General features: G+C 31.9%; 1 protein-coding gene and 1 long non-coding RNA gene across 2 annotated transcripts; one reads left to right on the forward strand and one right to left on the reverse strand.

Moving 5' to 3' along the window:
- Nucleotides 1-7,873: 7,873 nt before the first annotated feature.
- LOC112008488 (bZIP transcription factor 18) lies at nt 7,874-10,562 on the reverse strand. Its single transcript, XM_024040816.2, has 5 exons — nt 10,159-10,562; nt 9,945-10,035; nt 9,755-9,806; nt 9,415-9,597; nt 7,874-8,109 (listed from the first exon to the last, which is right to left on the reverse strand). The coding sequence occupies exons 1-5, from the start codon at nt 10,560-10,562 to the stop codon at nt 7,874-7,876; spliced, it is 966 nt and encodes a 321-aa protein (XP_023896584.2).
- Nucleotides 10,563-23,475: 12,913 nt separating this feature from the next.
- LOC136070641 (uncharacterized) lies at nt 23,476-25,739 on the forward strand. Its single transcript, XR_010631880.1, has 2 exons — nt 23,476-24,087; nt 25,381-25,739. It is a non-coding gene; the product is annotated as an uncharacterized LOC136070641 (long non-coding RNA).
- The last annotated feature ends 302 nt before the right edge of the window (nt 25,740-26,041 follow it).

Raw genomic sequence — 26,041 nt, forward strand, 5'->3', positions numbered from 1 at the left:
TTTGTCTAGATATAGATCTTAGAGTCTATAGGGTATATTAGATAATGCTCAAGGTACTGTAAGTTAGAGTACAAGAAAAAGGAACTTGCAAGTTCTGGAATTCGAAATATGCCAGGTTCAACTGATCGAGAAGAAGGCTCATTAAGCTCATTAAGTGATTAGGGTTTCATATTTAATTCTCCTAGTATTTAAAGGAAACCCTAAGACACGTTTTTAAATTGTGGTTTTTTAGAGAGAGAAGAGTGCATCTTGTGCCTCCAATTGTAGATGTAGGGTTTTTGTACACAAAGTTCTTTCAACAAGCATCTACTAGAAAGAAGATCCATATATAAGAACTGGTGGAGATCAGTTGCTGCATACAATATCAAATACTGCTGATGGTCTAAAGTTTTGAGTAGAATCTTAGAATCACAAACGTGGGTGTTTATGTTCAATAAATTTAGATAGAAGAGTCTATGGATTCGGAGCTGTGTGTAGTCATGTGAGTAAGTACTACAAGAGATAGCATTAGATTTAGGGAAAAATCTACTGTAAAACTTCCATTCTATTTAGTGAATTTGTTGTCTTGAGGATTGTTTAGGCAAAATCCTCACCAAGTTTTTTACCTTGAAACTGGACGATTTCATTGGTTTTCCTAGGTTATCATATTGCTTGTTTTCTTTATTATTCTGTTATATGTGATATGATTGTTTGTGTTTAACCTAGATCTGCATAAAAAACCTGAGTAACAACTTAGTTAATTAATTAGATTAAACAATCTAAGTGTTCAGGGGTCTAAACAAATTAACATGTGGTATCAGAGCAAATTAGCTCTTGATTAGACAGTTTTACCTTGAGTTGATCCTTGATCCTTGCTATCATGGATAATTTTAAGTGTCTTACTGCTTTTGGCTGTGATAATTTGAATAAAAATGACACTAATGTTTCTATTGATTTCATTGATGCTTGTGAAACTCTCTGTAGGAAATTATCCAAATCTTTGAAAATTGCTAAGAAATTCCATGAAGAGTTAAAATTGGCTAATCTTGAAAAAGATGAATTGATTGTGAGATTGGATGTACTGAATAAAAAAGAATGAATTTCTAAGAAATCAATTTTCTTCTCTAGATGAAAAGGTGAAAAGTTTGGAACAAAAGTTAGTTGAGTCTGGAGCTAAACTTGAAAATTTGTCTAATATCAAACTTGTTGTTGATAACAGATTTGTTTTTGTTTCCATTAAGCCAAAATATGAAAAATTTTATATTCCTCCATTTAAGAGGAATAATAAAGAAAAAATTTATTTTGCTAGGTTAGACAAAAATAAAAGTTTTGATGTAGATGCTGAAGTTTTTAAACCTGTGTCTAAACCTACTACTAGAGTATAAAAGAAATCTATTTTCGTGCCTACTTGTCACCTTTGTGGTGTTGTTGGTCACATTAGATCAAAATGTTCTTTGTTTAGGCAAAAACCAAAACTTGAGACTAGATCTACTTCTTGGAATACAACTGTTCATGAATTTGTTTTTGTCTGTTACTTTTGTGGTGTTCTTGGTCACATTTGTTGTAACTGTCATAAATTGAAATTTCAGTATTTTGTGTTTCAGTCTATGATATGTGATGGTATATCTTCTTCTATAAGTCTTGATAAATTGTTTCATATGCTTTTGAAAAATTTAAGCATGTTGGCTTTTGAAGGAAAATTGCAGGAAATCTGTTTCTCTCAGAAGAAGTTTGTAATCCCTCAAATACACTTTGCTTCTCATGGTTCTTCACCTACAAAGTCAAAGACTCGTGCTGTATGAGTGAGAAAAGATTCGCTAAGGTGAGTGTTATTTACTTGTCCTTGATTTAATTCTTTCAATTATTTAGGCATGTTTTCTTTTAGTTTTTGGTTGTTTTATTTGGGCATGTTTTAAGTGTTATTTCTGATTTTGTATGAGTATGTACTAAACAGTACATGTACTTAAGGGTTAATTAAGAATTGAAATTTCTTATTTGTGTACCCTTTATATCTTAGTTGAGCACTGTTTTTGCATTACATGTTGTCAGGCATTGCTTTTGCATTTTATTTATTTAGCATAATGTGTTTTTTGATTTTTAGTCATAATATAAAAGCACATATTTTTTATTTATTTTTTATTTTTTATTTTTGTATTGCACACCATTTAGTGTGTAATTAACGCTGGCTAATGAAACTTGCATTTCATGACTGTGTACCTTATTTGGCTTTGATGAACTACTTTTTGCACTTTGCTAGTTTTTGGTATTTAGTGCTTAATTATGTGAGTTGTTTATAGTCTTTGAACAAATGATTTTGATTTTGATGTCACATTCTTTTCATTATAAGGATTAGAAAATTCTAAGAGAATGACATAAATTACCATCTCACCATTGTTACTCACCAATCATGAACACCTGTGTACAAATCATATAAGCCGTGCTAAAAAAAAAATGTAACACTTGCACAACAAGATAAAATGAGTTGTTTTTTAAATTTTTTTTTAAGAAAATATAACAAGGGTATTTTCTTTTCTATCTCCTATATGTCAATGTATGATATCTTTGATTGTGCTAAAAAAAGAAAAAGAAAAAATAAAAAAATGGCAAAAAGCAAAAGGAATCAAAATATTTTTATATAATTGCAAGCGTGTTTTCTATAAGATGTGAGAGTTATATAATGTAACTCTTTATGTGATAATCACTTTCAAACTAATGTGATTGATAATTTAGAAAATTTGTTTGATTACTACCTACATATCAATTTTTTTGTACTTTGTACACATACTAGTTGCACACATTACATGCAAATCTTAGCTAAATCTTGTACATGAGATTATGTGTGTTGTTTAGTCTAGCCTTCTTTAATTGTTTAGAATTTGGTGTGTACGTGCAATTTTTTTCTTTTTCTTTTTCTTTTTTTGTTTTGTTTTGTTTTTTTTTTTTTTTTTGTTTTTTTGTTTTTGGTTGAAAGTTAAAAAATAAATGTGTTTGACGTTTTAATTATGTGATTTTAACTTCTTGATTGGTTTTGATATTTACATTTAAGAGGCATCGTGTTTATAAAACTTTTCTGGATCTTATTCATTTGCATTACATCTCATAAAAATTGTTTTCAAGTTGTCTTACTGCATAAAATTCCAATTTTTAAAGTTTTAAAATTTTTAACTACTTTGACCGATCAAACCTGTAAGTTTTTATGTTCAAAACTCTCTGCCTTTGTCGATTGATGCTTGATCGATGTTCGACTGATCGAAATTGAAAAATTTTCAGTTTTTAGGTTCTTGGCCAGTCAGGCTTTTCATGCATTATTTGTGTTTGGATTCACATGCATTGCATTGTTTTCTTTATTTATCTTGCATTTTTGCAGTCATATTTCTCATAGATTGGTTTCACACACAACATGCACATACTTTGCTAAATTAGGTACTCAACTTAATTTAGAAATTGATTGATTAATTTTTGAGTTTTGTACAATTTTAGTATATGTTATTATTCTTGATATGTGAACTATTGAAAATATTAAATATATATATACATATATATTTTAAGAATTATAATGGATAATAAATGTGTAAATATTTTCTCTACTCTTGAAATTGATTTGAGTTCAAAACATCTTGACACATGAAAACACTTTGCATACTTAATTTTTATATCATTAAGATCTATATTGTATAGTCTTAACTAATTGTGCCTGGAGTATTTGCATATATCTGTTTATGGGTCACATAGTGTCAAGTTTGCATATATTGAAAGAGAGAATATTTGTGTTCATGTGTATCCTCAACTTATTTTTTTAAGTTTGGTTTGTGTTTTTTTCCCAACCTCTTAAATTTTTCCAAAAACTGTTTTCCCAAAACTTTTTTCCCCCCCTATTTTATAGGTGGAGAAAGCTATATATATATATATATATATATAATAAAAAAAAAAAAAAAAAAAAAAAAAAAAAAAAAAAAAACCTATGTTGTTCTTAGGGGGAGTTGTTGCTCTTCATAGGGGAGTTGCCTCTATTTTCTTTTGTTTTTCCTTGATTCTCTATCTTCTCTTGACATTTGTTGTGTATATGTACTATCTACCTTTTGATTGGGTTATCTTTGTCAATATGTGACAAAAAGTGAGAGAAAGAGATGAATTTCGGAAAATGTTTTTAACTGTTTTTATTAGCAGGAGATGAAATTGTTTCTGAAAGAAGAAGAAAATAAATTTGTGATGTATCTGACTTAGGAGTAGAGTTAGTTTGCTTATGGTTTCATATTTGTTATTATTATGATTCATATTGTTTATCTGTCTTTATTTCCACACAAACGTTGATGAGCTCTTTTGAGTGTTTCAAGAACGACATGTACATTCCAATCAAGACCTTCTGCCTTTTCTTGCAACTTTTGCGTTAGAAGTATTAGATTTGAATTTGTGATGTATTTGAGCATTTTATTGTAATAGGGTTGTTCTTGTATTTGAGTATTTCATTTTGTATATAAGTTTTGTCATTGATTGCCAAAGGGGTAGATTGTTAGGTTCTTGAAGATTAGAACAATTGACAAATCGTAAACACAAACTTCTTTAGATATAGATCTTAGAGTCTATAGGATATATTAGTCAATGCTTAAGGAGTTGCAAGTCAAAATACAAGAAAAAGGAAGCTATAGGTTCAAGAATTCTAAAGATGCTAGGTTTAACTGATCAAGAAGAAGGCTCGATCGATCGAGATGCGTTTCTACAAATTTTAATTTCAGCCTAACAGCTCATTAAATCCATTAAGTGATTAGTTTAGATCTAATTCTCCTGATATTTAAAGGAAACCTTAAATCACGTTTTTAAAGTGTGGTTTTTCAGAGAAAGAAGAGTGCATCTTGTGCTTCCAATTGTAGATTTAGGGTTTTTGTACTCAACGCTCTCTTAACAAACATCTACTGGAAAGAAGATCCATATACAAGAATCGGCGAAGATAAGTTACTGCATACAAGATCAACTACTGTTGATGGTCCAAAGTTTTGAGTGGGATCTCAGAGTCACAAACATGGGTGTTTGTGTTTAACAAATTTAGATAGAAGAGTCCGTAGATTTAGAGTTGCTTGTGGTCACTTAAGTAAGTACTACAAGAGGTAGCATTAGATTTAGGGAAAAATCTATTATAAAACTTCCATTTTATTTAGTGAATTTGTTGTTTTAAAGATTGTTTAGGTTAAATCCTCCTCAAGGTTTTTTACCTTGAAACTGGACGGTTTCATTGGTTTTCCTAGGTCATCATATTGCTTATTTTCTTTATCATTCCATTAAATGTGATATGATTGTTTATGTTTAACTTAGATCTGCATAATAAATCTAGCTAACAACTTGATTAATCAATTAGGTTAAAAAATCTAAGTGTTCAGGGGTCTAAACAAATTAACAATTTTAATTTTAAAAATTAAAAAACTACATCTGTACCCCAACCATCGTTGTGCCAACCCTGATGGCACTAGACTTGTTTCCGGGTGGGGAAATTTTGGCACCAGAAATTAAGGAAGTCTTTCACCAGAGTGGGGCAAGTGGTTGCCAGGAGCTTGAGTACCACGTTGAAGGATCTATGAAATTTCATTGCCTTTCCATAGCTGAAAGTAATATCTCCATTTAGAAAAAGAAAAAGAAAAAAAAGACTCCGCTCATCCTAGAACACATCACCCAATTCACCAAATCAATTGTTTTTCTGATCATATCTTAATAACAATGCTAATGATTCGAGCTATCACGGTTGGGAAAGGTTCTCCTTTTTTGTATGACCAGTAGAATGAAAGGTTCAAAGAGGGAAAATCATATTTCAAGAATACTAAAAATAAGATAGGTAAAAAGGACGTTGGAGAAAATGGATATGATTGCCACTGCTAAAATGGTCTTTGAGACTTGTGCTTTTAACTTTTCTCCATATGTATTATCAGGAAGATGGCTTACAGTGGGTTGACATCGGTCTCATCGGTGTTGGCATGAATATGAAATTATGGTTTAGATCCATGTTGTTTAATTTCTTAAAACTAAAATAAATTTAAAAACATGGGATGACCTTATCCATTTCTTAAAACTAACATGACATCCATATATTTTAAGGTTCTTGTTAATGAATTAATGACATGGGATGACCTTATCCATTTATTTTAAAATGAAATGTTGAGATTTAAGAGAAATTTATGTGATAGAGTACCCTAAGAATTTTAGAGGATCAAAATTTAAGAAAGATTGGTAGATTCACACAAACAGGCCATAGCATTCTCATTATCTTCAATCATGTAGTGAAGATTTGATTTTGAGGATATAAAATTTAACAAACATGCATGTGAAGATATATATATATATATATATGTAAGGTTGAATTTATTCAACCATGTGTTGGCTTTATTTTGTACCAAATTTGCTTATAATTCAGCAATTAGATACCCTGTTTTTAGGTGAAAATCATATAAGGGTTGTGTGTGAAAGAGTGTGAAGAATTTAATTGTGTGTACTATCAAGAGCATTCTCGCAACTGGAACTTGTGAGTGACTTGCAACTGATAACTAGCCAAAGTATCATACGTGTGAAGCACGCAGGAAGTTGAAGGGTCATGATAGTTGGAGCACTACAGGACAAAAAGAACAGTTTTGCCAGTCAATTATTTCGTGACTGAAACTCGCAACTTGTCCCAGTCATGAGAGTGAGTTGCTAGAACCTCCTAGTTTGCAAAAAAATGACTTTTCACATTCCTCATATATCCTACTATAAATATCTTTATACCCGCGAAATGTGAAGAGCTTCTAGAGAGAATTTTGAGAGAGGAACCCCAGAGAACAACACATTTGACTCTTCAAATTCCTCTGCTCTCACCCTTTCCATTGACATACTCTTGAGAGGAGTTTTAGCCAAATCCTTACCTCACCATGTTCATATTAGTGAGAAGGTTATTTGGTGCTTAAGAAGCAGTTTAGAGAGGACTAATTCATTTGGTTGATGCAATGGGCTTATTGCGGGATCCGGTAAGCCAGAAAAGACAAGGTTAGGCTTAACCCTATTGGAACAAAAAGTTTGGAAGGGTTAAGTGCATCAGATAGATTAGGTTTGGAGGGTCTATTACTATTCATGTATCCTAACTAATTTTCTAGCGGATCATTTTACTGCTTGGAGGGCGGCGGTGAGGTTTTTCATCGAGTTTTTCGGTTTCTTCTTCGATAACATGTGCTGGTGTTATCTTGTGTTTGCATTTCTCTAACCCTTACTCTTTGCTTTTAATTACTGTTGTGTTGTGATTAAATTATGGCTTAAAGTAGTTTAATTGTTTGGGTATAGCTTATATTTATCATTTCGCACACATTGTTTGAATATAAGCTTGTATTGAAAATTTTGAAATTAGGGGTCTAAACATTTACCGGTGTTTTACACACCAAGTGAACTTTCAATATATATATATATATGTGTGTGTGTGTGTACACTATTTGAATTTACTTAGTAGGTCAATAAAGAAATAATGAAAATGATATAGGATCACAAATATTTTTGGATTTACTTATTTGTTTAAATATTTATAAACATTATTGCATCTTAAAAATTTGAGGATTTAAAAAATTATACATAAGAAATTAGATTAGAAAACAGAAAAAAAAAAAAAAATCATAAGTACACTAAAAAATCACACTTAATAAACTCAAGCCGAGAAAGCAAAATAACTGCTAGACTGTCCCTTTCCACAAAAGGTTACACACAAACATAAACCGAAGTTCATAATTAATTACAGCAAGCCTTCAAATTAAAATAATAATAATAATAATAATTTACAGCAAGCCCTCAAAAGTCTTAGAAGAACATGCAATATTAACCTTACAACAGAGATAAACGAAAAGAAAACAACAAGGAGATCCAATGAAGAGGAACATGCAGATGATTTAGAGGTTCACACAAAGAAATTGCGAGGATCTGAGTTGAACGTGCTGTAATTCAGCATTGGGTCCATTACACCCACGTTTGCTTTCTGCTGAGTCTCAGATTGATTTAAGCTTGGGTTCACCATCTGGCCCAATGCAAGTTCCCAACTTGGCATCCAAGCCTGTTCATGCTGTTGTTCGAGTTGTTGTGTCAAATTCAGTTGCTTCAGCCTATGCACTTCTGCTGTGTTTTCTCCATTTAGGGCTACAAAAAAACCATTCCATGTTTTACATCATTTAAAATTTTTAAGCGATGTTATATCAAAAAATACATTAATTAAATAGAGCATTTTTTTTTTAAATTATTCTAAACCATGAAATATATCCATTTCAAATGGAAAGCATTTTTTTTAAAGGAAAGTTTTTGTTCCAAATCAGTTTGGAGTTATCTTCTTTTTATTCACTATGTAATGATTGAAAAGATCATCATTGTGTAGTTTTAATTATTTGATTTTTTGATGAGTCATGTGAATTGTTTAAATAATACACATAGATAGTTTTATAAAACCCTATTTAGTGGATTGAATGATATAGTTCAAACCTATTTGGAGCTAAATCCCATCCTTTCAAAAATAACATGTTGTTAGTCTTATTTCCTTTCCAAAGCAACCTCTAACATTTCAAATGTTATTAGTAATTATTATGCACATTTTAGGAGTCTAATAAAGTTAGATTCATAACATTTTCATGGCAAAGTTTAAGTAGCAAGTTGTTAATGTCAAATAAAAGAATGATATATGTCATTGATTTAGGCACAGATGAGAACTCGTAACAACTTGCCACCTACGTTTTATTGTGAAAATATTGTAGACGTAACACTACTCTTAGGACTCAAGTTGCTGATTTATCAATTTTAATAAGAAATACACTTCAGATTTACATTTTTTTAGGATAGATGTACAATTATTAGGGTGGAAAAATTATATTAATTGCGTATATGTGTTTCTAGGTTTTGATAAGCAAAAATAGGAAGTATGTTTTTTTTTTTTTTTAATTAAAAAAAAAAAAAATCTCTATACCACATTTTGTATTCCACTTTGTGTTCCATCAATTACAACTTATCACAAGTTTATTTTCTTCCACTTTAAACTTTGGATATTTTATAAAGAAATTTAAACAAATACATGAAAAATTGTGATTAGTGGAATATAAAGTGGAATACAAAAAATGATACAGAGGATTTGTATTAAAAATAACTGTATGCATGCATATTTAGGGCCTGTTTGGTTGTATTGTTTAAACAATATTTTTTGTTATTTAAACAATATAGTACATATTTTCACAACACTTTTTCATCCATACATATTTCCACAATAGTTAAACAACGTTACTAGAACAACATTACCAAACAGACCCTTATAGAGACTAGAAACCATAAACAAAAAAATATAACTATGACAATCTAGTGTCTTTATTATTATTATTAATTTTTTTTTTTTTTGGATAGTTGATTTAGTGTCAAATCTTCACATTATAACTTCCTTGTTATCTAGGTTAGAATTCGTTTTACCTTGGTTTAAGTTGACAGAAACCATAGGTCCCACGCTAGATTGATTGAAATTTGGATATTCCATCTGCTCCATTCCAGTTCCCCAATTAAATATCCTTGCCTGTGCATGCATTTGCTGCTGTTGCAGCTGCAAAAGCAGTTGCCTCATCTTTTGCACTTCTTCTTTGTTCTCTTCAATTTCAACTGAAAGAGAAATTTAATTAATAATACAATCATGGGAAGATACAGATATAAGAAGACAAAGATAGAAGTTAAGTTTAGACACCATCTCTGAGAATTTTTTTGTTGTTGACAGTGTTCATCTTTTGGTTCAAGCTTTTTTGCTCCAGTTGTAACAAACGTTGCTGGTTTTTGTAAATTTCAACTTGGGGAGATAGCAGTGCGATTTGAGACTGCAAATTCAAAGAACAAAAGAATAAATATTCGATGAATTGAATATATGCGTGGTTAGACACAATAACTTGGCTCTAAATTGGTCAACATCAAGGAAAGATTAGTGGTATAATTTCTGAAAGAGTGATCATGGTTACCTCTAAAGCTTTCAATCTCCGTTCCAAATCAGTAACGTACTGAATCTTCTTTATTCTAGATTTCTGTGCAGAAACTCGGTTTGAGATAATCCTACAAAACAAACTCATGTAAAAAAAAAAAAAAAAGAAAAAAAGAAAAAGAAAAAAGATTGGCTCCAGAAAAGACAATAAAGCAGTATTGGAAAAAAAGAAAGATATAGGGAGATGGATTCACCGCTTGAGCTTTTTGGGGTCAATGTTTGGATCTATGTTTCTACCCAATCTGACTTGGACACCACCCACAATCTCAGCTTGGACAGAGCCATTTTCATCTGCACTAGAACCCGAAGCAACACCACCAAGGGATTGTGGAGGTGGGTTCTGGGTCTGTTTGTCATGAGTACTATCATCTTTTGCCATTGGAGGAGTGGATTTGGCACCAGATGACTGAAAATAGGTCTTGGTCACGCTGCTACCAATCCCACTGTTGCCATGGTTCATGAGGAATGGTTTTTTACACATTTGAAATGAAGATTCAGCACCTTCAGGACAATTTGATAGAGGAGGGATCATAATGGAGGGCCTTTTAGGCCATGGTTGCACTCCCAGGCCAACACCACTAATTGGGTTCTGCTCCATATTTGAATGCTATTGTGCCTACAAAAGGAAAATGCAAGTAAGCATTATGAGAAAGGGAATGAAACCTTATAAAAGAAATGGAGTTCTTACTCATATACTAACCCTAATAAGATGTCTGAGTAATTGGCCTGTGAGACCAAGATCGGCTTGCGTGGGCCTATATTTATAAAAAGAAGATACAGTAACATTACCAAATATTACCACCACATTCTTGCACCACTCTTATCGAGTTAAATGGTAGACATATCTCATTGTAGAATATAAATATACAAACTTAGCCTCGTATTGTTCAAAAACCAGGGTTCATACTAAAGGCCCCATTGGGTAATTTGGTCAATTCACATAGCCTCGTAAGATGTTATTCGTGGCCCAAACTAGGTATGTCCTTCTAGTATTCATGCTTATCTCCATTAAGCAACTCTTCCAATAGTAATTCAGACACTGCATTAATATGATAGCTGTAGCTTATTCTTAATTTGAACGTTCAGGATGGGTGAAATGATTTTTTGAAACTGAATTCTGGCCTAAGTATGGAATCTTAATCATTATAGTATAACAAACGAGTATTGTGAATGGTGCCAAGTGAACAGTCTGACATACATTTCAAATTTTTTTGTTTTTTCTTACATAAAATTTTCATAATGATGAAGTGTGTACTATAAATTAGTAGGCTTAATTCATGATTGAAGGAGTTTAACCAAAAACAAAATTCTAGAATATTAGTAGGCTCTATATTTCATTCCAATTAGTTTCATATATATATTTCACTCCAACTTTTATGGTGATACGTAGAAGGAAATTAATTCCCTCCATGTTTTCAACAACAATATTTAGTTACAAATATAATTAATAATTTTGGCAAATTATTTACAAAGCTCATTGTGTTCACTTTAAGAGATTGTTTTAATGGTTCCTAAATTATTATGATATCTACGAGATCCTCGAAAATTTCTAAATTCCCTTATTTCTCAAAAAACATAAACCTTTTATAATTAAATTATGGTTGAATATTTGTTTCTATAATTTTGTGCTTTACGGCCAGCTGTGGCTCCAAGGTGGAATACATTTAAGGGGTAACCCTATAAGATATTTAAATACTCTATTTGTAATTTGATACAAATTAATTACAACATCCCATTTTCTTTAGATTTTATTGTTCAGATCATTCAAGGTCGAGTCGCTACAAATGTGATTTTATTCCAATTTTCTTCGAGAACCCTAAAAGGAAAGTCGTTCCATGTTTTCAACAACTATATATATTTTTACAAATATAGCTAATACTTTTGGTAATTTTTGTTATTAAAATTATTCTTGATTTCATGATAATGAGTTATCATCAGGAGTGGACATCATAAGTTGAAACTTTCTTTAAAAAAAAAAAAAAATCATTCAAGGTCTTTTCTCCAATATATATATATATATATATTTGAGGTTGAGTCACTCCACATTTATTACAATTTTTTTTCCTCGGAGAATCCTAAATAAAAAGTCGTTCAATGTTTTTAGCAGTGTTGGCTGCCATGTTTGAGAAAATTCCATTGTCTGTGTCAATAGTAGTGTTGGAGATGCTAGTGGCTCATAGGGCTGTTCAATTTGTGCTTGAGCTAGGTATTCACTATTCCATATTTGAGTGTGATTTAGAGATTGCTATTAATACCCTTAATTATGTTGTTTCTCCTCTTTCATCTGTTAGATATCTTGTTAAAGACATTGAGTCTATTGCGGTTCGTTAGCGATGAACCATTCCTTCTCTCATACTAGGAGATAAGGCAATGCTGTAGCCCATGTCTTAGCCTGAAAAACTAGTCTTCTTTTCCCTTTTTTAGTTTTGATGAAATTTGTTCCTCTAGATATATTTAATATTGTTTATGATTTTCTAGTAACTAAATAAAACCATGCCAACTTGATTCTCAAAAAAAGAAAAAGAAAAAAAGAAACTATATTTTGCTACAAATATAGCTAATACTTTCATTCCAATTGATTTCCTACTTCACTTCAATTTTATTGGTGATTTGTAAAAGGAAATTTGGTCCATGTTTTCATTAACAATAGTTATTTACAGATTATATATAAATATATAGCCAAAGTTAAGAGAAAATCAATCTAATTAAATTGTAAATTGAATGCCCATTTTACACCATGTGTTTCATCTAAATTTTTAAATGTTTTTCCCATCCAATAACACCTAATATGGAAGCCAAGAGGACCATGATAATGACTCTCATTCACCTAATCAAGAACATCTCATGTGCACACTTCTATGGGTGAACTAAATAGAGTCTCAAGCTCCTCTCTTTTAAACAATTCCTCCCCTTTATCAACTCTCTTTCCTTTGCCGCCAACTTTATCACTATTCCTAACTCACCACTGACTTTAAACAATAGAGAGAAAAAACAAATTGGAAGGCCACCAAAGCACCACCATGAGGCCATCACCATTTGGTTGATTCTGCGTTGAAAAGAAATGTCTTCATCTATTTTTCGCTTTTTATTTTTCAGATTTTTATATTCCTATTTATTGATTCTATCCTTTTCTTCTATCCTCTTATTTCAATTTCATTCTTTGAATTCTATTTATCTTTTTTTTTTTTTTTAATCATTTGTTTTTTAATTTCTTTCGATTTTGGTGTATATATTGTGGTCTTCCTAGCTTCTGTGAATGCTAAGGTGTGCGTTTTCTTCTCTCTTCTTTTGATAAATTTTCTTTTGGTTCATGCATATAAATGGATTTTCTTTTTATAAATTTTCTCCTCTAAAATATTTAGAACACTGTATACATTAGTTTTAGACAAAACATAATGATACTACAGTTTATGAGTTTTAGATTTTAGATTTTGTTATTTGTTTTCTTATTCAACACAATATGATATAGCTCATGTGGGTTTTTTCATAACCTTCTTAGATTGTGTGTGCTAGTCCTTTCGAAATTCTAGGTAAACCAATTGTTTGTGTGTAATATTTTAGTAAAGAATTTATTCTAATAAATGCAGTGGCATGTGTTCTCTTCTCTGTTCGGGCTTTTAAGCCACAAACTATTGCTTTGTGACCTCTGCTGTAAAGAAAACATGTACATCTTAATTAGACTTCCTCATCATGAGGCTTAATTACTAAATTTCATAGATCAACACTAATCAATCAATACACACACATATATAAGTAAGTAAGTAAATATATGTATGTATGTATGTATACTTCATGTGAGAAAGCATGGGCTTCTGCTATATGAGACATTTTTTGATATTCTCTTTATTTAGACTTTCACTTGCATTTATATCAAAATATTTATTCATTGAATTAGCCAATAGAGTAAATGCATATATTAATTATCTATTATTGTGCATTAATTATTTGTATTAAAGGAATTTAAATGTTTCTTTTTAATAAATTCTATATAAGGAACAATTTTTATTTGGAATAATAATAATAATAATTATCATCATTTAAAATATAACATTCTTCCTCATATTTAAGGTCTGTTTGGATATTGCCTATTTTGCTGAAAATTGAAAATTGAAAATGATTCTAAAAAAAAAAAAAAAAAGAAAGAAAACCGAAAACGATAAAAAAATAATTAAAAAATTTACTATTAACTTTTTTTACTGTTCATATGCCTTGGTGCACTGTTCATGGGACATGAACAGTGCACTAGGCTCTAGTATTTATAAAAAAAAAAAAAAAAAAATGCAGACGTAAAACGCGTTGCGTTTCAGTTATCCAAACCACATATTAGTTGATTTGACAACAATTGACTTAAAAGCCATCTAAAATTTAATTTTTAAAAAAAATATTTGTGTATTCACTAAAATAATCTTAACAATTTAGATTTCCTAACTTCTTTTATATATATATATATATATATGGAACCAACATTATAGTATTTATTATAATAAATTTACTAAAAAAGAGATTTAAAAAAAAAAAAAAAGTGAGAAGAAGAAGATTAAAGGCTGACGCATACCAGATAATAGAAATTGCTAAAAGAGTCATTTGCTACACACAATTTTGAGATTGCTCTTACTATATTGGCAACCACCAACTTTGGTTCCTAGTTGGAGGATGAGGAGGAGGGTTTAGGCCAGGGATGGCAATCACCAACTTTGGTTCCTAGTTGTAGGATGAGGACGGAGGGTTTAGGGTAGGGTTGAAAGGTAAGGATTCTAGTAATGACAAGTTGAAAATGAGGTAGAGGGGTTGAAACTTGGATCCAAAAATGGTTAGAAAGATAAGGATAACTCTATACGGTAGAGATTTTCTAAGAATTTTAGAGAATCTTGATTCTTATAAAACCATTTTATCATTACTATATGTGTGCTTTAGCACAAAATAGTGCCACTACAGAAAGTTTAATAATATATAATAAAAAATGAATTAGCCCATACCACACACATCCCTTTGAATGTTTACCCAACCAAAAAAAGAAAAAAAGAAAAAAAAGGAAAAAAAAAAAAGGAAGATCTGTGAAATGTGATGACCTACGGTTTTTCCTTAGCAGAGAAAACAATGAGTTTAATTTGAAGGTTTAGAATATAAATTGATTAGTTAAAGTGATTGAAACTTTCACTTTTTTATGTTATGAGCAAATTGAAAAAAAAAAAAAAAAAAACCATATGGGATTTAAGTTATAAAGCAGGCACGTTTAAATTGCACACATAATCTATTTACAATATTATAACTCAGTAACTATAATCATTCTAAATGTAGATCACAATTTTTTTTTTTTTCAAAAAAAAAAAATCCCAATTAATAAAAAAAAATAATTTCATCACTTCTCAAATCTTTTTGAAAAGATTCTTGACGACCAAAGTCTCTTAGATGAGAGTGTCTCTCATCTAACAAAGGTGTTTGTTTTTCACTGTTCAAACTTTAACATTCAAAAAAGTCTCCGCAGATGAGAGCGTTTCTCAGTCGCTAANAAAAAAAAAAAAAAAAAAATGCAGACGTAAAACGCGTTGCGTTTCAGTTATCCAAACCACATATTAGTTGATTTGACAACAATTGACTTAAAAGCCATCTAAAATTTAATTTTTAAAAAAAATATTTGTGTATTCACTAAAATAATCTTAACAATTTAGATTTCCTAACTTCTTTTATATATATATATATATATATGGAACCAACATTATAGTATTTATTATATGTAATTAAAAAGATTATTAATAGGATAAACACATTTATTTTGTTATATTAGTTATTTTAAGTGATGCATTAATTATTTAAGTATAATGAAAATTTATATTATTTTTTTATAAGATTTATATGAGAAACAATTGATTTGAAATATGGTATTCTTGCTCCAACTTAATTATTTTTGCAACCAAACAAAAAAAAAAATTAGAAGAAATAGAAAAAACAAATTAATAACACACAATCAAGAATGTAAAAAAATAATTTTAGGTTCTTGCATTTTTAGTATTAAAGTGATTGAAACTTTCACTTTTTTATGTTATGAGCAAATTGAAAAAAAAAAAAAAAAAAACCATATGGGATTTAAGTTATAAAGCAGGCACGTTTAAATTGCACACATAATCTATTTACAATATTATAACTCAGTAACTATAATCATTCTAAATGTAGATCACAATTTTTTTTTTTTTCAAAAAAAAAAAATCCCAATTAATAAAAAAAAATAATTTCATCACTTCTCAAATCTTTTTGAAAAGATTCTTGACGACCAAAGTCTCTTAGATGAGAGTGTCTCTCATCTAACAAAGGTGTTTGTTTTTCACTGTTCAAACTTTAACATTCAAAAAAGTCTCCGCAGATGAGAGCGTTTCTCAGTCGCTAAGAAAGTAGGGCCTCCTGCTTCACTTAGGCTATAGAAGTTTAGTCCCTTCTTCGAAGGAGATTTTTGTTTGTTTAATCTGTTCTCAAAGAGTATCAAGAATACTCCTCGAGCTAGTAGTAATTTTTTCGTGGGGTACGGGAAACAGTTCTCTTTTCTCTCCTTGGAAATTGGAAATCTTCATTGAGAATTAGTAGGGGACAATGGAACAATTGATCACTAGGAGCTAGAACAATCTATCATTATTGGAAAAAGAATGGAATGACTTCATTCTTCTAGAAGACCATCGGAGGGGTGAATTTTTAATTGCTGCAAATTTCTTTACTACACACTTTCTCCAAATGGAGGGGGTAGCTCGAACCTTCAGGCAATTGTGGAGGATGACTAATGGATTCAGAATCAGGAACCAAGGCAACAACATAGTGCTGTTTGTGTTTGATAATCTCTCGGATGTGGATAGGATCCTAAAAGGCCAACCATGGAGTTTTGATAAGCATTTGATAGTCATGCAAAGGTATATAGGAGATACCCCAGTACAAGAGCTAGAGTTTAAGAAGATTCCATTTTGGGTGCAAGTCCACGACATTCCTACTAGCTTTCAGACTAGGAGAGTGGCAAAAAGTTTGTGTGATACTGTGGGCGACATTCAAAAATACAATGGAGCGGTGGATGAGGATGGAGCATAGTTTCTTCCGAGTAAGGGTAACAATTGATATTACCCTTCCTTTGTGCAGAGGCAGGGTCATACCTCTACCTAGCGGTGAGAAACAATGGGTCAAGTTCAAATATGAGTGTTTACCTAGCTTGTGTTATTGGTGTAGGTGTTTGACTCACGACGATAGGGATTGCGACCTATGGATCCAAAGTAATGGTACGCTAACTTTGGATAAATAGCAGTTTGGTCGTTCATTAAGAGCACCGCCTTATACTTTGGTGGGGAAGGATGTTATTTACGTCCTAGGGTACTACGAGAGTAAAGGAGGAAGGGCGAAGGCACAAAGCAGGGGCAATGGTCGTAGTCCGAATGTGGTTCATCAGAATCCAGGCAACTCGTCTCCGATGGAAACTGAACCGATCAGGGAAGAGGAGGGGAGGAATGACAGGTGGACTCAGGAGATAGTTATGAAATTAAATGCTCAATGGGTTTTAAGGAGTGAAATTAATTCGGTGGAAATTATGAGGGAAAGTCATTCAATGCCGACACACCAGGAAGCAATTAAGGTTAACAGAAAGAGTTTTAACTTGGGTAGCTGTCCTCAAATTGTTGAATTTGAAACGGAATTTAACCATTCCAGCTCAGCTTTGGCAATGGATAGGAGTCTGAAGGGTGCATTAAATGAGGGGCACTAACGAAGCCAACTTGATTGCAATTAACACCAATTTGTTAATCTTGGAGAAGAATATCATGGCATTGGTTTCAACCCTAGCCGCCTCTCATCAAACTAATCACGTGATCTCTAACTTATGTGATGAGCAAAACATACCAACGGCTGAGATTAATGTGCACCCAACAAACATTAGGTCTTGGAAGAGAATTATGTGCCAAAGTAACCCTAATGGAGCCGCAGACACCATTGACCTGGAAAATAAGAGAAAAGCAGGCATGTGCATTTAACCTGGGCAAAAGATCCCTCTATTGTGTTTATTGCTGAGACATAGACGGATGAAGCAAGGCTATAAAAAATAAAATGAAGGTTACAGTTTGATCATATGTTTTTTGTACCTCAGATTCATGAAGCAAAGGAGCTTGCTAAGGATTTTACATATATCAAATTTAGTCATGTACTGAGACAAAAGAATAGTGCAGCTCACAACATTGCTAGATATGCAAGACATGCTAGCGAGTATTCGGTGTGGATGGAGGATGTTCCTCCACATCTTTTTTCAATTTAAGCTAATTTGGCTTCTGTTTGAATAAAATTACAGTGTTGTTTCTAAAAAAAATAAATAAATAAAAAAAGAGTCTCTTAGTATCATAAAGTAAATTTTTTACTTTTATTATCATTATTAAATGTTTTTGTACATATAATTAATTATTTCGGCACATTATTTACAAAAGCTTATTGTGTTCATTGTTAATTACCTTTTATGATTAAAATATGATTTCATCTTTCGGGTAAATCGCAAATTACACCCCTAAAGTTTGGGAGTGTTTAGATTTTACACTTTGAAGTTTCAGAATTTGGAGGTATTAAATCCAAACACCCCCAAACTTTAGGGATGTATTTTGCAATTCACCATAATATTTATTTCTATGATTTCTTGCTTTATGGACAAGAGTGGCTCCAATGTGGAATACATTAAAGGGCTAATCCTGTCGCTTTTTTAAAGCCTTTATCGCTAATTTGACACAAATTAATTACAACATCGTACTTCCTTTAGTTTTCGTTATTCAAATCATTAAAGGTCGAGTCGCTACACATTTTAATTTATTCCAATAGTCTTTGAGAACCCTAAAAGGAAAGTCGTTCCATGTTTTCAAAAACTATATTTAGTTACATATATAACTAATACTTTCTGCAATTTTTGTTATTAAAATCATTCAAAGGTCTCTTCTCAAAAAAAAAAAATAATAATAATAATAATAATAATATATTCAAGGTTGAGTCGCTCCACATTTATTCCAATTTTTTTTTTTGCTTTATAGAATCCTAAATAGAAAATCGTTCAATGTTTTCAACAACTATATTTAGTTACAAATATAGTTGATTGTTGGGTGCATATCCAGCCCACTATTGTATATTTGATGGCAAGAGAACCACGTGATCGATGGACACTAATCCTATTACAAATAAGAGTTTGTATGTGAGTTTTAATCTGTGTGATTGTGGGAGTAAATGGTTGGTTAGGTTAATATATATAAACAAGGTTTATATGTGGTTTTTTGTGAGTGCGCCACATATAGAAGAGACAGAGAAAGAGGAAGCTGCACAAGAGAAAAGAGAGAGTAGCAAAAAGAGAGCTGTGAGTGGAGAGAATAAAATAGAGAGGATAGAGCAAAGTGTTACCGTGTTTGAGAGAAATAATTAGTGTGTGTGAGAGTAAAGAAAACAAAGAGTTTTTCTTTAGCTGTGAGAGATACAGTAGTGGATTTATTATTGTATTTGGTGAATCTCAAGTTAGGCATAAACTTGAAAATTATTGTAATTGATTTGATAATAGTGAATTGATTCGGAGTTTGTCCCATGGTTTTTCCCTTCAAGGAGAAAACGTTTTCCATGTAAATATTTGTGTTCTTGTGTATGATTACTATTTGGAATTGGTAATATTAGTGATAATATTATTTGGGATCCAACAAATGGTATCAGAGCATAGGTTTGAGTAGAATCAACGGCCGGGGGAGAAGGCAAGGTTTCAGGAATTGAGAAGTTTGATGGAACAGACTTTGGATATTGGATGGTGTAGATTGAAAATTATCTCTATGGGAAGAAGTTGCATCTACCACTTTTGGGGAAGAAACTTGATACTATAAAGGATAAAGAATGGAGTTTTCTTGATAGACAGATACGGAGAGTTATTCGATAAACCCTATCAAGATTAGTTGCACACAATGACGTAAGGGAGAAGAACACAACAGATCTGATGAAGGCATTGTCTGGCATGTATGAAAAGTCGTTGGTTAATAACAAGGTGCATCTGATGAAGAAGTTGTTTAATCTGAAGAAGGCAGAAGGCACTCTTGTAGCATAGCATATGAATGAGTTCAATACGATCACAAATCAATTATCCTTAGTGGAGATTGAATTTGATGATGAAGTTCATGCATTGATTACTTTGGCTTCATTACCAAACAGTTGGAAAACCATAAGAATGGCAGTGAGTAATTCTACAGGGAAAACAAACTCAAATATAATGATATTCGAGATTTGATTTTAAGTGAGGGAGTTCGCATGAGAGATGTGAATATAGACAATGCACAAAATCAAGCTTTTGTCACTGAGAACAAAAGTAGAGGTAGAATTAGAGGATCTAATGATCGTGCTAAGTTTAATGATAGGTCATAGTTTGAGGAAACTAGTTAATGCTTCTATTGTGGGGAAAAAGAAGGGCCATATAAGAAGAAATTGTTAGCATTGGAATAAAGATTAAACTAAAGGCAAAGAAGAAAAGAATGGTAGTGAGAAAAATACTACAACTGTTGTGATTGCTAAGGATGTTTTGGTGCTCTTTGTTGAAGAGCAAAAGTGTGAGCATGTTGTTAATAATGATTTTGAGTGGGTTGTTAATTTGGCAGCCTCCTACCTTGTTATCCCTACGAAAAGGTTGTTTACCACGTACAAAGTAGAAAACTTTGGTGCAATGAAGATGGGTAATTCCAGTTATTTGAAAATTGTGGAAACTGGTGATGTGTGCAGAGAAACCAGTGTTGGTAACACCGTAATATTGAAGGTTGTGCGACATAATCTAGATTTAAGGATGAATGTGTTTTTTAGATTGGCTATGGATTGAGCAAATTATTGTCACTACCTTGGTAATGGAAGATGGAAACTTACTAAGGGATCATTAGTTGTTGCAAGAGGGCATGCTTGTTGCGGTATGTACAAGACTCATGTGAAGACCTGTAAGAAGAAGTTCAATGAGATTAAAGATTTTGAAAAGACTCCATAGATGAGAGTTGGGATTGATGGTGATGATGCCAAGATGGTGAAATTCTCATAGCCTAATAGTGGTTTAGATGAGAAAGTAATATGTGATGAAGAATATGAAGATGCTAAGACTACATGGGATGATGATGAAGTTAAAGACCTTGGAGGTCTTGAGTAGGGGAGTAATATCCTCCATTAGAGATTGTTGAACCTCATGATAAGAGGACTGCTAGAGAACATCGATTTGTTAGCTTCAAGAATAATTGAGCTTCTGATGAGGGGGAGCCAAGAGGTTGGATTAAGGATATCCAATATGAGATTAATTATTTAAGAATGAAAGTGATTGATGTTGATTAGGTGTTCTCTATGTTGGTAAATATAATGAAGAAGGTCAAGCTTAGAGTCAACTTGACCAACATGAATCTAAACTGAAGAGCTAAGATAAAGATTTTCTCCCATCGGTGGGCTGGAAAGGGAGATTATTGAGTGCATGGTCTAGCCCAATATTGTATAATCGATGGCAAGAGATCCACGTGATGGACACTAATCCTATTACAAATAAGAGATTGAATGTAAGTTCCAATCTATATGTTTGTAGTAGTATATGGTTGGTTAGGTTAATATATAAACAATGTTTATATATGGTTTTTTTTAGTGCATTGCAAATAGAAGAGACAGAGAAAGAGGAAGCCACACAAGAGAAAAGAGAAAGCAACCAAGAGGGAGCCACTTAGAGAAAAAGAAGGCAGCCAAGAGAGAGCTGTGCGTGGAGAATAAAATAGAGAAGAAAGACCAAAGTGTTGCCGCCTTTGAGTGAAATAATGTGTGTAAGGGCAAAGAAACCAAGTGGATTTTCTTTAACCGTGAGACATACACTAGTGGATTTATTATTATATTTAGTGGATCTCAAGTTAGGCATAAACTTGAGAATTATTGTAATTGATTTGATAATGGTGAATTCATTCGAAGTTTGTGCTGTGGCTTTTCCCTTTAAAGAGAAATGGTTTTTAATGTAAATATTTGTGTCCTTGTGTGTAATTGCTATTTGGAATTGGTAATATATTAGTGATAAAATTATTTGGGACCCAACACAAATATAGATACTTTTGGCCTAGAATTTACAAAATTTTATTGCTTCAATGACTTTGTGGTTTACAGACCAAGGAAGTCAATACCGTACCGGAGGCTGTACCGGTTTGGTCAGCGATACGATATATTTCGGATACCGGTCAATACCGGTGTACCATTTCGGATTTACCGCTATTTTTTAATATTTTATATAATATACAAAGTTATATTTCTAATAACTCAATATATCACATTTGCAGCTTTTTATATATATTTTTATGGAGTTATTAACTTTTACCACAATTCCTTATATGATAAGTTGTGAGGGGTGAAAAAAATTGTGAGTACATGTGGGTTTACATTTTCATCACTTATAACACCTCACATTATAAATTATGACAAAAATTATTTAAAATATTGTAATATTAGCATTGTTTAAAATATAAATTTGTTGCAATACCGTGGCAATATAGCAATACATATACATTATGTCACATCATTTGGGTTCAAAGGCCAAAGCTGAAAGTAGTGATGGAGAGAGCTTTCACGTTGGGGCTCATCTTTTATTGAAAAATTAAATGCTTTCAATATTTTCAATGCTTGGCAGCTGGTGTCAGTGTCCTGCAGCCACATGGAGAGCTTAGGAAATTTCAAAAACAAATATAAAACAAAGAAAGGGAGAGTGAGAAACCACACCACATACATAACAAAGTTAAGCAAAAACAAAAGAGAGAGGAGATGAACAGACCAACAGAGAAGAAGAAAAAAAGGTTCAGCTTTTTTTTTTTTTTTTTGAGAGGGAGACGGACAGACCTGACAAAGAAGAACAAGAAAAAAAGGAAAGAAGAAGAAGAAGCAGAAGAAGAAGAAGAATAAGCAGTTGCTTCACGGCGCCACCCCTACTTCATTGCCGTCTTTTTCCTTTTCTCCTTCTTCTCTGTTTTCTTTCCCTACAAATGAGACTTTTCATGTTTCGGCCCAGTATTCATTTACCGGCCGAAATAGCCGGATTTCGCTGGTACAGCCAGTACACAGCCGGTAAGGCCGGTATTTTTTCCGGTACGAAACGAGGGGATTATCTGTACCGGTGCACTGACCAGTCCGGTATATACCGGCCATTCCGGCCGGTACGGTACGGAATTGACCACCTTAGTACAGACAAGAGTGAGTTCACTCTAATTTGAACGAGATGAAAACGTTTCCCTTCCCGTCTGCTTTTGCTTTTTATTATTATATTCATTTAGCATTGAGTCATTCCATATTTCATTCATTTCTTTTATTTTTGAGAACCTTAATGAAATTATTTCATATTTTTAACAACTATATTTAGTTGTGGGTTTCAGTTATATTAATTTTTAAAGTATTTTACAATCAAATAAGGAAGATAGTTTTTTCTTTTTCTTTTTTTAATCAAATAAGGAAGATAGGTTCGAATCTTATCTATAGTACTAAATATTAATCAGTAAAAAAGAACTATATTTAGTACTAAATATTAATTAGTAAAAGAACTATATTTAGCAGTGTGCTGAAAACCTGGTGCAGTTCGGACATACATTATCATGAATAATCATTCAAGGTCGAGTTGCTCCATATTTCATTCCAATTTTCTCGAAGAACCTTGAAAGGAAAGTTGTTCCATATTTATAACAACTAGATTAAGTTACAAATAATAAAAAATATTTAATACTTAATTTCAACATAGTGATTTCAAAATCATATTGCTTTAAAATTTGATCTAGATCTGCTTCAATCTTTAGGGAAAAATGCTCAAACACCCTCTAAACTTTTAAGTAGTGGCCATAACACCCCCTGAACTTTAATTTTGGCTAATTTACTTCTTAAACTTTAAACACCTGCTAAATCAATACCTCTGTTACTCTTCGTTAATAAACTAATGGTAAAACTCACGTGAGAGGCACGTGGGAATAAAAGCTAAAGCTGAACAGCCTGAACCGTTGAGAGAGAGGGAGAAAGTTTGAGCTCAGTTTAGAGAGAGGGGAGATGATCCAACCATAAGTCCATAACCACGTTGGTATCCTGTCTCCGGTGCCGGAGTTCCACCGTCATCTCACTGGCTGTTCACCGCTGGTGTATTTTTCTATTTCCCTTATTTTATTTTTTTCTCTGTTTTTCCAATTCTCCTTGTGCGATTTTTTTTCTTGGTGGATTGGGTAGGCTTGGTTGTGGTAAAATGCCCATAGTTGTTTGTTTTTCCAACTCACTGCTCTTTGTATGTAAAATGCAATGTTTTTTGAGTATGCTACATAGCTGTTTGATAAAATGCCTAAGAGAGATGTGGCCATCAGAGGGGTTGGTTGTTTGGTAGGATTTTAGATGGGTTTGTAATTTCTTGATAATAATTCTAGTTTATTTTGATGCATTTCTAATAACTTAATCTTTTTGAGTATATTATTATGATGAATCCGTTGATGAGAATTTACTTTGGCACCATATGGTTGTGAGCTAATTGGTGGGAGAACAAGCTGGGCTACTATTATTAACTATTTACTTGGCTCTTCTATAATGAATGTGGTATATGTAGTGTAGTTAGATGATTAATAAGTGAGCTTGATTGTTTCATATAAGCTAATGGAAATTAAAAATGAAAGAAACATTAAATTTGGGACTTAAAATTAGTGTACATATCAAGTGAGGTGATTTTGTTCTCTAGTATAATATCATGTCATTCTTTTAATGATTTGCGAAAGAAAATTTGAAAAAACAGTGGCTGTATTACATTTGGTGGTTCAAAAGGTAACACTGGTTTTTAAAATTTTCTTCTTCTAAATGATTCAAGTGAGGTGATTGATGATTTCGTTAATTTGATTACTAGAGAAAAAGAAGAAAAGAATCATTTTAACTGTCCTTGAGTTTGTTGGTGGGGAGTAAGTATGTAACAAATATTTGATGTTATGAGCTTATGACTCATCTAGTTGTGGTTGATGAAATGTAGAAAACTATTATTTCATTACTTATTTCTTCTATATGCAAATCCTTTTCATTGATTCAATTATATATTTTTGTTGTTTAGAACTTCTTTGCTTACATTATTGGAGTCCTATTAATTGCAACTTAGTTTTGTAAAGGAAAAATTTGACAATACCCAAACATAATGAATTTATGATTATGGTTTTATTAGATTTAGTAGTATGAACTAATATCAACTGCAGTTTACATCTTGATCTGACAAGCTAAGAATAGAGCAATTAATTTTCATGACATGTGACACAAAGTTATACTTTTTTGAATCATGTGGTGGAAGTACCTGGTTTAGGGGGTGTTCATTTGTTTCTTTTTGGTTTCATTTACTTGTGTTTGGTTTCTAAGTTGTGCATAGTCTAATAAATTTATTTTTCTTTTTATTTAATTTTTTTGTTGTGTAGAATCATAATGTATACGGTTGGAGAAGAACAAAGTTGCAATGCACACAGAGGATCCCTAAGTGGCTTGGAGAACATATCAATATATTTTACCAAAATGTCAAAGTCAATTGTCATGTGGAGAAAATCAATCAACATGAAGGAGATGTTTTCAGTGGCTTTTGTAAATCTGGACTCTAGTGCCAACTTACTATATATACATTACAATGACTATCTATGTAGGAGCCCTAAAAAATGGGCTTATGATGTAATATACCTACCTATTTAGATTAGATGTAATATAATATAAAAATATTCACAACTATGTAATGTTCAATTTATGAAATTAATGGAAGTCCACCAATGTATGAGTTATTGAAAAAGCTGCTAGCTTGAAGTGCAGTGGAAATTTAAAGAAAGTTTCTCCTTTCATGAAATAGTAGAAATTTCTTGAGAGCTTATTACTGAGAAAGCTAAAAAAAATCATTAGGAAAATAGTGAAATTTATCCTATCAGGAAGAGGCCAATATATGGCTTGCATAAAATCATTCTTCTCAGCTAACACTGACACTATCACTTTATTTGATTGCTTTGATATACATTAAGCGATGAAATATCAAACCAAAAGGTTTACAAATAGTAAATTGTTCTCCTCAACTACCATGAATTAAAATATCAATGAACG

This window comes from Quercus suber, unplaced genomic scaffold (assembly GCF_002906115.3).
Source record: "Quercus suber isolate HL8 unplaced genomic scaffold, Cork oak 2.0 scaffold_248, whole genome shotgun sequence".
Classification (NCBI taxonomy): domain Eukaryota; kingdom Viridiplantae; phylum Streptophyta; class Magnoliopsida; order Fagales; family Fagaceae; genus Quercus; species Quercus suber.

Bases quoted from the DNA above. Each gene is read 5' to 3' on its own strand.
- LOC112008488 (XM_024040816.2), bottom strand. From the start codon at position 10,562: ATGGAGCAGAACCCAATTAGTGGTGTTGGCCTGGGAGTGCAACCATGG. The intron at 9,598-9,754 runs GTTTGTTACAAC...TTTCTCTTTCAG, and splicing joins AATTTACAAAAACCAGCAAC to TTGAAATTGAAGAGAACAAA. The intron at 8,110-9,414 runs GTAAAACGAATT...GTTTTTTTGTAG, and splicing joins TTCTGTCAACTTAAACCAAG to CCCTAAATGGAGAAAACACA.